The sequence below is a fragment of the Conger conger genome, chromosome 2 (assembly GCF_963514075.1).
Source record: "Conger conger chromosome 2, fConCon1.1, whole genome shotgun sequence".
Classification (NCBI taxonomy): Eukaryota; Metazoa; Chordata; class Actinopteri; order Anguilliformes; family Congridae; genus Conger; species Conger conger.
Window position 1 is genome coordinate 40470558 of NC_083761.1, and position 14851 is coordinate 40485408.

Consider the following 14851-nt stretch of genomic DNA (forward strand, 5'->3'; position numbering starts at 1 on the left):
AATGATGAAATGTGGAAAATTAAGTAAATGGTTTTCCCATACGTTTGAACCTAACATACAGATTATTATCTGTGTTCATTATATGCACCCAATATTATTATTTTTTGGACGCCAATAATTCTGTATAAAAATTGTGCTGTTTTACCCTAATTTTTACAGGAACCTCTCAAAGTATTCTCCTGAAACTGTGTTCAGATTGGACCAGGATGAAGGGGTGGGAGGAATGGACACTCATTTAGGAAACCTTTCCAAGCTAATGGAGAACTCTACTATAAGGTCTGTTGTCAGACAGCATCCACTTTCCAGGGTTCACAGTTAAGCTTAACTATGCTATAATGCTATCCTATATGATTATCTGTTAACTATTATAAACTATTTTAGAAAGTTAGTGGCAGATTTCAGAGGTCATGTCACTTCTACCATATTGAAAGTTAACTGACTGTAAAAATTGAGCTGGAATGTCTTCATATTTAATGGAGGTGGGGGGGAATGTTATACGTACCGCGTATAACAACATATGGGAGACACCTATAGTGGCTCCAAATTCTTGTTTATGCATCTTAATTTTGTACAGTGCTTAAGTATTTGGACAGTGGGGCAATTTATGTTCTTTTGGCTTGGTCCTCTAGCATTTGAAATGAAACCATGGATAATGAGGTTAAAATGCAGATGGTCACTTTTCAGTGAGGGCGGTTCTAAAGGGGTGGCCAGTGCCACCCCTAAAATCTGATTGGCCACCCCAGTGCCACCCCGCAAATAGTCAGTGTGCTATAACGTTACCAAGATACCGTTTTTACCAAGACACCATCTTTCTCGTTTTACTGCCTTCCAAGTGTGCATCAAAAGCGCACTTGTCAGAAGCACCAAGCTGATTTGCACGTTATTGGCTGTTTTTCAGTCAATCTGTTTTGCGAAGACACCATCTTTTCCACTTACAAGACTGCCAAATGTGTGATAATTTTAATTTATTTAATTCATAACTTAAATCATATTAAGTGAATTTGTTAGACATCCATGGGCACAAATTCTTGAACAGGCTTAAATATTTATTGTAATAAATGTCAGGTACATCGTGATAATACACATCCTTGCTTTGTCAAAAATCACATTCTCACCAGCTCTGATTTAGCGCACAGTGCACTAAAGACTTGTGCCCTTCGTGTCAATTTATAGGAAGATAATTCCCAGAGTTTGTATAATGCATTTTTGTTTGGTGGTTTGCTTAGAGCTTTTGTCAAGTGAAAAGCCTTAACCTTTGTTTGTGAGCTCAGAGAAGGGTTTTAAGGCCAAAGAGGCAATAGCCTATTTATTTGTCATTGTTAATGTCATCCTGTACATTACATTATCTGTAGCCTATTCGTTTATGTTTTGTCTTAGTAGACGAGTAATGCTTAGTAAACTGTCGCATGTGAAACAAAAGAAAGCATAAATAACCACAAAAATCTTTTGTGCGCACAAATCCCAGAGATATGGTGGCCACCCTCAGACAACCCTTGGACCCCCCCTTGGCCATCCCAGTAAAAAAATTCTAGAACCGCCCCTGCCTGCTCGTCTGTCAAGAAGTAGCCACAACAGAAGATAGCATTTCACATCAAACACCCCTTACCAATGCTTTATAGGCAACACCAAGTTATGTGTATTGGCTACCATATATTTTTTAACTTGAGTGTTTTACTAATGCTAGTGTCTTTTTCCTTTTTTTTGTGTCCAAATTATGGAGAGTAGTATCTAGATTTGTATCAGAATCAATAAGGAGTATCGGTATCCATATTGGTATCCTCAAAATCCTAACTATTTGACCTTGAGTACATGTATACATAGAATTTTATCTGGTCTGTGATGAGTAACTGATCTATGAATTCTACGTCACAATCTTTTGGCACCACCTAACCTGGTGGCTTGTCTTGTCTTAGTCCTGAAGTTGAACATCTGTTTATGTTGCTCCCATGTGCCCTTGTGCAGTGAGAAGCTGCGGGAGCTGATTGTGGATTTCCGGCCACCGCAATTCATTGATTGTCTGAGCAGCATTCTCCCACGAGAGGCCAAGGATACAGTCGCGAACATCCTCAAAGGTACACATCCTGGCATCTCGCATCCCTCATCGTCTGTTGCCTTGCTTTGGCAATTGGATTTGTATTTGTTATTTATATTCACTCTGAAAATATAATAATAATATATATATTTTATTTATATAGTGCTTTTGATCTTACAGTGATTCTCTCAAAGTGCTTTACAGAACAATAAAATGATCCAAATTGAACTGAGATTGACTGTGCCAGAGGAAATCTCCAGATCATGTCATTTCAGTTCATTTGTATCTCTGGTTAAAATGTTTTGACTGATTTTTAGGCCTAAATAAACCTCAAAAACAAGCCATGAAGAAAGTACTGCTATCTAAGGATTACACACTCATCGTAGGCATGCCTGGAACAGGAAAAACCACTACTATTTGCACTCTGGTAAGCAACTTCTGTCATATACATTCATAGGTTTGTAGCATCAGACCCATTTCATCATTGGATTGTGTTAAAAAATCTGCTATGGGAATAGTCTGATTTTAAATTGTTTTTCCCATCTTCAAGGTTTGTCAAGGTTTTTTTTTCCTTTTTGCAAAGCAGTCTTGCATGGTTTTCGAAGTAATATTCTGAAATTGTTCCATAATCACACAATTTGACAGTCCCCTCCCTAATTTCTCTCAGGTTCGGATTCTACACGCCTGCAACTTCAGTGTTCTGGTGACCAGCTATACCCACTCTGCTGTGGATAACCTCCTGCTCAAGCTGAAGAGGTTCAAGATCAGCTTCTTGCGACTGGGCCGGGTCCAGAAGGTGCATCCTGATATCCTGCCGTTCACAGAGGAGCATCTGCGCCGCTCAAGAGAAATCCACACTCTAACTGAGCTAGAGTGTCTCTACAAAAGCGAGGTAAGACTGGATGAGATTAACAGTGTTTTACAGCTGTGGTAGGGATTCCATCTTTTCCTGCCTTCATCTGTCTCTTTAGCTTGCAACCCAACATCAATCAATGTTCTTATTAAGCCTGTAAATGGTATTATTTTACCAACAGGCTCATTCATTCCCTATTCCCTGGAGACTGGGGGAATAGTTACAGTGGGAGCAATAATTATTTGATCCCTTGCTGATTTTGTAGGTTTGCCCACTTACAAAGAATGGAACTGTGTAGAATTTTAATCATAGGTACATTTTAACATTGAGAGACAGAATATCACAAAATAATCCACAATAACATCATCATATAAATTTGATAAATTTAATATCATATTTTCACATGAAATAAGTATTTGATCCATAGAACAATAGGACTTAATACTTGGTGGAGAAACCTTTGTTGGCAAGCACAGAGGTCAGATGTTTGTTGTAGTTTTTCACCAGGTTTGCACAGATCTTGGGAGGGATTTTGGTCCACTCCTCTTTGCAGCTCCTCTCCAAATCCTTAAGGTTCCGAGGCTGTCACTTGGCAACTCAAAGCTTCAGCTCCCTCCACAGATTTTCGATGGGATTTAGGTCTGGAGACTGGCTATGCCACTCCAGGACCTTAATATGCTTCTTTTTGAGCCACTCCTTTGTTGCCTTGGCCGTATGTTTTGGGTCATTGTCATGTTGGAAGACCCATCCACAACCCATTTTCAGTGCTCTCACTGAGGGAAGGAGGTTGTCGCCCAAAATTCCCTGGTACATGGCCCCGTTCATCCTCCCCTCGATACGGTGAAGTCGTCCTGTCCCCTTAGCTGAGAAACACCCCCAAAGCATAAGGTTTCTACCTCCATGCTTCACAGTGGGGATGGTGTTCTTGGGGTTGTACTCAGCATTTCTCTTCCTCCAAACACGGCGAGTCGAGTTGATGCCAAATAGCTCTATTTTGGTCTCATCTGACCACATCACCTTCTCCCAAGCCTCCTCTGGATCATCCAGGTGTTCTTTGGCAAACTTCAGATGAGCCTGTACATCAGCAGAGGAACCTTGAGCGCACAGCAGGATTTTAATCCTTCACGGTGTAGTGTGTTAGTGATGGCTCTCATCGTGACTGTGGTCCCAACTGCCTTCAGGTCATTAACAAGCTCCTCCTGTGTAGTACTGGGCTGATCCCTGACCTTTCTCATGATCATTGATATTCCACGAGGTGAGATCTTGCGTGGAGCCCCAGACCGAGGGAGACTGGCAGTGACTTTGTGTTTCTTCCATTTTCTAATAATTGCTCCAACAGTTGTTAACTTCTCACCAAGCTGCTTGCTTATTTTCTTGTAGTCCATCCCAGCCTTGTGCAGGTCTACAATTTTGTCCCTGATGTCCTTAGACAGCTCCTTTGTCTTTGCCATGGTGGAAACGTTGGAATCTGATTGATTGTGTGGACAGGTGTCTTTTATACAGCTACATAACGATGTAACAAGTTGACAGGTGTTTTGGGTAATGAGTTGAGATTAGGAGTGCTTCTTAATGGAAAAATAACTGGTCTGTGGGAGCCAGAATTATTGCTGATTGGTAGGGGATCAAATACTTATTTCATGCAAAAATACAATAATAAATTTATAAAATTTATATGATGTTATTGTGGATTATTTTGTGATATTCTGTCTCTCAATGTTAAAATGTACCTATGATTAAAATTCTACACAGTTCCATTCTTTGTAAGTGGGCAAACCTACAAAATCAGCAAGGGATCAAATAATTATTGCTCCCACTGTAAGTGCCACTTGTATGCTTCTGACCCCAGTGCGTTCATGTGCATGAAATTGGTGTGACAACTGGGTTTACTGGCTGTCTCTTTGGTTCTCCCTTCCTCCCGGTTAGCTCAATGCTGTTTTCGTTGGCTTTGTTCTGTTATGCACCTTACAACATGCTTGCTCTATACACTTCACAGTACTTACATTACTGATCTAATGATGTACACACTGTATTTTCTGTTACTTGCTTTTTTATTAGTTCTTTCATTAGATTTCTTTATTTTAATCTTGTTTCCGGTGTCTCCCTTTGTTGTTGCAACCACCGAGCCAGGTTGTGGCACTATTACTAGCTATTAGCAAATGAAATGCATGTAGCCAAATAAGAGTTAAAATCAGATCATATGTACAGCACCTTATGTCTAATCAAAACAGACATGTCAATGAGACTGCCTGCAGCTCAACAAGTTTCAGATAATTCTGTCACTCATTCCAGGTAGAGGACGCAGAACACATCCCTTTTTCCAATCTCAATGCGGGCTTTGGATAATAGGTCCTCGGAACAAAGATAATGTCAAAACGGCTTGTTTAAATGCACATTTTCTTCATAAGGGTTGTGTGGATTTATTTGGCGACTGTGTGTTCTGAATCTTTCAGTGTTTTTATAACCCCTTTATAATCCACGTAGCAAGAGAAATATAATTTTCCACAATTTGGGACCTTTAAAAGAAAGTGAGTCATTCATTAAAATTCCAAGGTATTTCGGCGATGAGACTGAGCGACTCAATCTCAATACCTGGATGGTTCACTGGCCTTTTTTTGTTTGGAAAACACCATGAGTTTAGTTTTGCTTGGCATTGTGGACAAGTTTCAATTGTCAAAGGTGCAAAAGTTTTAGGAGGGTGTGAAAAAATGCAAAAGTAAGAATGCTTTCAAAAATAGAAATGTTACAGTTTGTTTTTATCAATTTATAAAATGCGAAGTGAGTCAACAGAAGAAAAATCTAAATCAAATCAGTATTTGGTGTGACCACCCTTCAAACCAGGATCATTTCTTCTAGGTACACTTGCACAAAGTCAGGGATTTTGTAGGCTTTTCGTCAGGTATGTGATTGACCAATTATACCAAACAGGAGCTAATGATCATCAATTTAATATGTAGGTTAAAACACAACTGAAACAGAAACAGCTGTGTAGGAGGGTTAAAACTGGGTGAGGAACAGGGGTGCAGAAAAGGAACTCGGGAACTGGGGTGCAGAAAAATGGCAGCAGGTTCTCTGGACTGATGAGTCAATTTTAAATATTTGGCTGTAGCAGAAGGCAGTTTGTTCGCTGAAGGGCTGGAGAGTGGTACAAGAATAAGTGTCTGCAGGCAACAGTGATGCATGGAGGTTCCTTGCAAGTTTGGGGCTGCATTTCTGCAAATGGACAGAATTAATGGTCTCCTTAATGCTGTGAAGTACAGGCAGATACTTATCCATCATGCAATACCATCAGGGAGGCATCTGATTGGCCCCAAATTTATTCTGCAACAGTACAACAACCCCAAACATACAGCCAATGTCATTAAGAACTATCTTCCGCGTGAAGAAGAACAAGGAGTCATGGATGGTATGGTTAGCCCCCACAGAGCCCTGATCTCAACATCATTAGACTGAAATATTTCAGGCTGCCTAAATCCACAGATGAACTGTGGAACAAGCTACCTGCTGAGTTCCTTCAGAAACTGCAAGTATTGATGCTGATGCTGTTTTGAAGGCAAAGTCTGACCAAATATTGATTTTATTTAGATTTTTCTTCACTTCATTCACTTCTTATTTTCATGCATTTTGTTAATTATAATAAAATGAACTATTAACATTTCTATTTTTGAAAGCATTATTTTACAGCATTTTTTCACACCTGCCTAAAACCTTTGCACAATACTGTATATTGCGCAGTATCAAATGCTAAAGCAAGATTTGTTGTACACTAAATTAGTTTCATCGTCTTAAGTGTAGTTTGGCATTTAAGACATTGCATCCCAGATTGTTAATATTAATACTAAATAAAAACGGCCCAAGAAAATTGACATTTACTAATGCTTTTTTTCTGCAAAATGTGTTATTGTGATAGCTACTAATCCCAATAGACATTGACCATTTAAAGCAATAAAATGCCTAGCTGCTCTATTAACTTTTGTAACATGTCTACTATCTTGTAAAGGTTAACAGATGGACAGTAATGATCATTCTTACTGTACCTGCATATACTGTAATCCTGTACCTGACTTATTTTTGACCTATTTATTTAGTTATGGCTTGCCAACTGTATTAACCCTTACCATACTTTCATACTCTACTCACCTTTTCAGAGCTATTTCTATTTGTCCAGCCAAATACTAGGGTTTGGTTTAATCATTGGTTTAACTAGGAAAGGAAGAAAAATATTGCCACTCGATCAACTCATTGTGCTAATCAGAAATTAAATGTTGTCAGAAAAGCTTCTGATTACAGTATCGTCTGTAGAGAACTGCAAAACAAATGAAATGCCAATTATGTGTGGGGAAACTCATTTGATGGGAATTATATGTGGTTGCTGCCCTGCGCAATAATGGAGGTGTCATTTGCCCATTCACGTCCGACTCCCCCCCCCCCCCCCCCCGTCTTTCCCCTCATATAGCTTGTGGTGGCCACCACCTGCATGGGCATGAAGCACCCCATCTTCAGCCGACGGCATTTTGACTTCTGCATTGTAGATGAAGCATCGCAGATCAGTCAGCTAGTGTGCCTGGGCCCCCTCTTCTATGCTGACCGCTTTGTCCTGGTGGGGGATCACCAGCAGCTTCCGCCTATTGTCCAGAACCCAGAAGCCAGGTAACCACGTGACCACAGTTCTCACTCGCTGCATTACAAGCATAATATTTCCAGTCATTTAAATATTTTCTGTGTATCGCACAGGTATATTGAGAAAAGGAGTCTGGAGAGGTGATTGGAGTCATTGTAGAGCGTCATATGACTCTTGTGCTCTCCTAATGGGCTGTAAAACCCCATACTAACCCAATGACGGAATTTAGCGAGGGCAGAAGGTATCGGCGTGCTTGTCCTTCTGGTGTTGCTGAAAGAATATTAGTGGGGTTAAATATTAGTGGCCCCTATGCGGAGAGTCTGTATCATGGTTTATTTATTGGCTGTGTCGTGTCTAGGAAACAACAGAGTCCAAATCTTCAATTTGTCGCAAAACATCTTCACGAGGGAAAAGACGAGACCACGGCAGCAAGTTCTTCAGGAAAATCAGACTTTATTTACAGCAGCGCATAAAGCCGGATCAGTTCTCCAGAACTGAACCCCGACTCATTTTTACACCTATTTTATACACAGTTACTCCACCTACAACTCCTCCTCAAACCTCATTCTGGCAAATCACCCACACTTTTCTTATCGTAACTCCTCCCAACGCTCCTCCCACAATGTCATTGTGGCAAATTGCCAACGGTCCTTATGCTCTGCCAACTCTGTACAAAGTTCAGGGCGTTCTGCCAACTACGAACAAAGTTCAGGACTCCCCCTGTCCTCACTTCACCCCGCACCTGCTCTTAGCAAACTACCAGACCTCATAAAGTTCTGGATGCCCTCCCTCTAACACGTCATCCATACACGTCACTGTATCTTTCGCTTTTATAAGACAAACTAAGCAGCAGTAATCATTGAAAATATACAGACAAACTAAACATTTCATTTATATTCACTTCTAATATACTTTTCTAATATACAGACATACTAAACATTTGATTAATTATTCTCTTCTAAGGGAGTAAATGTACGTAGCATTCTTTGCTCTCATTTCAACAGTTTTCACTGTGGTTTCTTGCGTTTTCATAAGCTCAGCTATAATTAATGTTCTAGGTCAAATAGATACACTTCTGGCATAAAACATCGAGAGTCCCGGAGAAATCAGCTGTACTTGCTCTGCCTGTGTCCTTGACAGTTTGGTCTACACAGTTCAAGACGGGCCCCCCCGGCTACAGACACCCTGTACATAGAAGAGACGTGCACAGTGTGCACAGGAGTCTGGATTGCATCCTCCCCGGTTGCTTGGTTTGGTCTCCTTAAATCCAAAATCAGGCCTTTGATGTTGACCACTCAAATGGGTCCACAATGAACCAATGAACCATCTGGCATTTTATAACCATTTGGAATTTGGAGCCAGGCCTCCCCAGGAAACGATCAGGGGGGTTGAGGCACATGGCTTTCACTGGGGCAGAGCTCCACACAGTTTCTCCTTGGTTCCTGGTTGGTTATGATGTCCAAGGTTTGCTGTAGCAGAAATGAAACCATTGCACCAGTCGCACTGAAACAATCAGAATAATACCAAACATGAATATTATCTAAACTGACTTTGTCATGAAACATCCGATGCTTTATGCATACTTTCAGGGAAATTGAGGAATGGCGGAGATGTGAGAGGGAGAGAGTAAGGAAGGGGGGTCCAAGAGAATAATGTCTGGGCCCAACAGGCCGCGCTTCCTGAAACCTTCCCGTGCCGTAAAGGATGTTGCACCCTGATAGGAGGGGGATTTACAGGGGGTTCAGGAAGACAGCCGTTTTGGAAACAATGCATGCGTTTTTCCTCCACAGGCTCCTGCCCGTATGGGTGCTGAGACGATGGGGGCTAACGGTGTATGCTCCTGGGGTTAAATTACTTTACAGCCACATATTGCCACCCTATCAGAGGAAGCCAGCAAGCTGACCAGCGCACTGAGTGACCATACCGGATTTAAATCATTTCCACCTTACAGATTAATGTACTATAACTTAAGTGAGAGAGCCTAGAAATAGTCATATAGGACATAAATGTTTGATTTATTTTTGTTGAGTAGGCAAGGGAAAAGTTGGAACTTTAATAGCGTTATACGGATGGTTATAGGGGCCGTATTGTAACACTTTTCACTCTCTTACATTGGGTGCAATACATCACTACATCTTCATATCTTATTTCAGTACAGAGTTATATACAGTTAAGTCAAGGGTGTGCTAAACTATATGTAGTCGTATGCAAAAATTTGGGCACCCCTGTCAAAAAGCCTTTTACAGTTAATATCTTGGTGACCAAAAGCGTACCTGACCTCTAAATGGTACAACGTTAAACATGACACATTTCTTCATTTTAAAGCAAGATTACGTTTTATTAAAAATATTTTTAAAGGTTAAAAAAAATTTTTAAAAGGAGAATGTTTGGGAAACCTGTCAGTTTGTAACTCTTCCTTGGATAACTATAAATGCTTCCATACGCTTCCTGTAGCCAGCTAAGAGTCTTTCAATTCTCACTTTTGAAAACAAATTCAAAAATAATATATATATATGTATTCATTTGTATTCATGGAAATCTTGGCCCTGATCTAGCTGCATACATTTGCCTTTCCACAACACTGAACATATTATTTCTGCACAATAGTCATATAAAGGAGCTAGCTCTGACAAAATAAAGATATGTACGTTATTGTGAAATTTACAATTCATCTAATTTTCCTCCCTTCAGGTCTCTAGGCATGGACGAGAGTCTATTCAAGCGTCTTGAGCACCATAGAGATGGCGTTGTGCAGCTGACTGTACAGTATAGGATGAACAGGTGGGTTTCTCCATGAAAATCCTCCAAAACAGGTGCTGCTCATGCTGTTAAGATACTGTTCCCCTGCGTTGCTGGCCTCCAGGGCCTGGAATCCAGTCTGGACTGTGCCATTGTTTGTCTGTGTTCTGTAGGTAGTGGAAGTTGAGATGTAATACAAGGCAGGTCAAAAGCATTGAAAACATTTTTTGTTTTTGTTTTATATAAATAAAAATGTTTCTGTGTTTCCAGTAAGATCATGTCTTTGAGCAACACCCTAGTATATGGGGGCAAGCTGGAGTGCGGATCCGAGCAGACCGCTTGCTCAGTGCTGCAGCTGCCCATGCGGATTTCCCTTGAGAAAGATCTGGAGCTGTATTTCAGCCAAGTGGAGCACAGTGGCTGGATAAAAGCTGTTCTGGAGTCTGAGAACCCTGTTTGCTTTCTTGACACTACCAAGGTGAGCCCTGTTCACTGCATGTTCACTGCGCAGCTCAGTCTCCATGAGAATAGAAGGCTTCCAAGGACAAATCTGTCATGGAGGGAATTTCAGCATCATCTTTTCTGTTTTTATTTTCCAGGAATTAAGCTGAGCTAACAGAGGGGATTTTAATGTGTTTAATGTGTGCTGATGTTCTTTAGGTCCCTGCCCCAGAGACTGTGGAGAAAGGGGGGATCAGCAACCACACAGAGGCTGCTCTTGTTCACTGCATAGTCAGCCTCCTAGTAAAGGTGAGGGCACGCTGCTTTATTTCAGATTTATTTCTTTATCTTTTGTATTTAGTTTAATTCTGTAGCCTAAGTAACACAATCATGAGCAGCCTCCCCGTCAACTGGTTTTTGTTTACTTGGTTGGAGCATAGAATTGGAGGTTAAAGGTACAATAGGTAAGATTTGTGTTAAAACATTCTTACATTATTAATCCCTTCCTATCACACGTTGACTCACCCTCTGCCTGTGTTTATAGTCCTTAAATTCGGGTTTCAAAATATACAACTGTACAATATCTTTTTTCAGTGGGGCCAATAGACGCAATACTCCATCACAACACAACACTCGATCATACGATCATACAACCTCAAAATGTTGTGCTACATCACCATGTGCAGTTTAAGACAACTTTGCGAAACTGAACAGGCACCAACACTTGAACTGCCACTTCGTCCAGAGAACATTCACTGCACAGTACCTCCTGCTGGACAAAGTAACCATTCTCGGCACTCAACATCCTCTGTTGGCAGAACAGTAGCAGACAATCCCCTCAAGCTCAGATCACTGCGAGAGATAGATGATGGGTGAACAGTGAACCCAGGCACTCTAATTTTAATCGAGTGATTTTCTTGTAGTTCAAAGACTTTACTCTGCTCAATACCAGTGAAAGACAGTTTCATAGCACAGGTCACGCCACACTCCAAATTTACCAAGTAATCAAATGGTTGACATGACTCAGGCAGTAAGAGCAGTTGTCTGGCAGTCGGAGGGTTGCCGGTTCGATCCCCCGCCCAGGCTGTGTCGAAATGTCCCTGAGCAAGACACAAGAGTGGGAGTAGGAGTGGGAGTGACCTTTTGAATAAATTTTAGGAATGGTGGCTTGGAACAGCAGGGAGTGAGGCAACGCAACAGGGTGTGTCGAAGAAACAGTCTGAAATATCTGTTGCTGGAACTTGAGGCTGTTATGAGTGGGCTATGACATTAGATACATGGCATGGGGATGAATATAATCTAGAGGGGTATAAACTTATTAGGCAGGACAAATCCAGTATGAGAGGTGGGGTGTGGCTGTTTATGTAAGAATCTTAATTGATTCAATTTGCAGTTGAACATTTAAAAATGTATTGACATGTTTTTGACGTATGATATCTTACTGCATTTAATGTATTGACTCATTATAGCTAGTTTATTCTCTAAATAATATATCACCCACCAGTTACTATGACATTGTTTTTCATTATATACAATTTTTCTATGCCTGTAGCTATATGCTGAAAACAATTAACGAGATTATCCGATGGAGGGGCTGCATTATGATTACTGATTAATTGCGGATGCTTGTATTTGTGTTTGCCTGTGCACTACGCAGTGTGCACATTGCTACTAGTTCATTAGGCTACGTGTTTATTAGGGTGATTGTAAACGTTGGACTTGGACATGGAGACATTGAAATTCAAATTTGTTGAATAAACATATTAATTCACTAGTTACACATGTTGCACATGTTATGACTTTGAACTTCTGCCATTACCACTGCAAAGACGGCACTTCAGAGATGTTATTAAACTAACCTTACAACTGGTACATTTCGACTAGATTTTTTAAGACTGCTTTTGAAACGGGATATCCATATTTACATTGAGAATCATAACAGCTGCTGATGTTGTCTTTTGTTTGTCTTACAAAACGGTGGATCGCTGATGCCATTAATGGAATGTAAAACTGGTTTTGCGTAGTTGCACAGTAGCCTAATAGTGCTACTGGTATGCATAACGTTAGCTGGAGCGCTCAGAACTAGGCAGTGGAAATAGGGTATTGTAACTTTAGTGTTACAATTCCAACAGTCCAGTCCAATTCCAACAATTATCATGGCTGTATTTACATTAATACTAGAGCTCTAGCTAGATTTCAGACATGCATGGGTTTTTGGTTAATTTCACCGAAATCACACAATCAACACTATAATTGAACACCGCTCATTCAATGACATTTCTGAGAATAGGAATGTTGACAGCTTTACAGAGCTACATATACATAACAGTAGCAAGCTAGATAACCTAGCATCACAGCTCCTGGATCCTTTCTTTTAAAGTATTTGTGCATAGCCGTCGTGCTGCTGTGATCTGCCGTTTCGTCTTTGCACAGCGTGCAAAGTACCATATTATTGGGTTTTTATACCCAATAATTATATATCATCAATAATCATTTCACCTACCATTATGTCTTGGTTCATACTGACATCAATGTGTGCCAGCACTGTATGCTAGCTGCATGCATTGTGATTAACAAGAAGACATGTTCTTATTTTTTGTCTGGAGGCTAGGTTGGTTGGTAGCCTAAAAATCAAGTTCAACTGTGTGGGTCATGCAAATAACAAAGTCGCAAACTTGTGCCAACCCCAAGTGCCTGTTTTCCACTCAAATGAAAATCACTTCAGTTTAGTCCAAGTTGCATGCATCAACCACCCATTTTTCCCCTCTAAAGGAAATTGTTCCGTTCCGTTTAGTAAATCATGTCATTGTTGTGAATTAATGATATGTTAATGTACATTATAATTTTTCTTTCTGAGCTTGTCTACCTTTCTTGCTCAATTTCATTCATTACCAGTGTATAATGGAAGATGTCTCTTTCAGGCTGGTTGCAGAGCAGGTGATATTGGAGTTATCGCTCCCTACAGACAGCAACTGAAGGCCATCATAGGCCTGTTGACGACCCCAGCCTTCAGTGCAGTGGAGGTTAACACCGTGGACAAGTACCAAGGGCGGGACAAAGGAGTCATCATTGTCTCCTTTGTCAGAAGCAATGTTGACGGCAATGTGAGTATTTACTATACGTTGTTGCCAGAATGAATGCCTTTTTGGTTCATGGTATGTTATGTTCTTTTTTCACTGACTATCAGTAAACGCATGAACAAAATGCAGCAAATGTCTAGTGAAGGTCTTTGGTGTTTACCCTTTGAGCATAATTTATATGTGGTACGACTCAAGGTATAACCATTCCATCTCTTGACAGTTAGGGGAGCTGCTGAAAGACTGGCGCAGGCTGAATGTGGCCATTACCCGGGCTAAACACAAACTGCTGATGCTGGGCTCCATCCCCACTGTGCAGCGCTATGCCCCCCTGGAAATGCTGTTGGCCCATCTAGAGCGGGAGCAGATGATATCCTTTATACCAGAACAGATTCTTGAATATGTAAATGGATGTTTTGTTCAGGAACACTTCGAAAATACTCAGGACAGATGTGAGCAAATGAGTAATATGTTTATTTTTATGGCTAAAAATATTTGTTTTATAGAGAAATAACATTTGGGTGAGGGCTTTCCTTAATATATCGTCCCACATATACCAGCTTCCTCCTGGGGCCCACAAGTCACTGCTGTATTTTAATCTGCACTAATCCATGGAACTGTGCTGACCAATATTAGAGGACAAGTGGCTGGCCTACAAGGACCACTTTTCTCGCAGTTTACATACTTCACAATTGTGGTACACTATTTTATAGTGAATGACAAATTAAAAAAGTTATATTACTCTGGAGCAAGACCGGAATTAAAATTTATAAGATTTTATATCTATGAATGCATTTCGTCAATTTGTATGCGTGTTGGTGTTTTAGTGTTCATGTAACGGGTGAATATATAAAATTACACTTGATACACTCCAGTTGTCTTGACCTGACTGTGTGATTTTCATATTCCAACAGAGGGGGATTGGGTATTTTCAGTCTTAATGTGAAAAATTTGGATGCAATATCCAATTATATCTTCTTTTTTTTTTGCAGTTCTCTTGGTACTGTAATTGTAAAAAAGAATTAGTTATCTTTTGAAAAGCATACATTTTTTGCATATTACCTCATTGGATAATGCTAACTTTCATTGTC

The 14851-nt window shown here is 40.4% G+C and overlaps 1 protein-coding gene across 2 annotated transcripts in view; it reads left to right on the plus strand.

Moving 5' to 3' along the window:
• The window catches only part of dna2 (DNA replication helicase/nuclease 2), a 69133-nt gene extending 54587 nt beyond the window's left edge, over nucleotides 1–14546 (plus strand). For both annotated transcript variants that reach the window (XM_061233164.1, XM_061233165.1), the window contains 11 exons: nucleotides 160–276; nucleotides 1963–2072; nucleotides 2350–2459; nucleotides 2700–2924; nucleotides 7339–7532; nucleotides 10195–10284; nucleotides 10513–10720; nucleotides 10903–10992; nucleotides 13605–13787; nucleotides 13984–14130; nucleotides 14312–14546. In XM_061233164.1, coding sequence (XP_061089148.1) covers nucleotides 160–276; nucleotides 1963–2072; nucleotides 2350–2459; nucleotides 2700–2924; nucleotides 7339–7532; nucleotides 10195–10284; nucleotides 10513–10720; nucleotides 10903–10992; nucleotides 13605–13787; nucleotides 13984–14130; nucleotides 14312–14368 — 1531 coding nt within the window. In that variant the 3' untranslated portion in view covers nucleotides 14369–14546. The remainder of the gene's footprint in view (nucleotides 1–159; nucleotides 277–1962; nucleotides 2073–2349; nucleotides 2460–2699; nucleotides 2925–7338; nucleotides 7533–10194; nucleotides 10285–10512; nucleotides 10721–10902; nucleotides 10993–13604; nucleotides 13788–13983; nucleotides 14131–14311) is intronic.
• The last annotated feature ends 305 nt before the right edge of the window (nucleotides 14547–14851 follow it).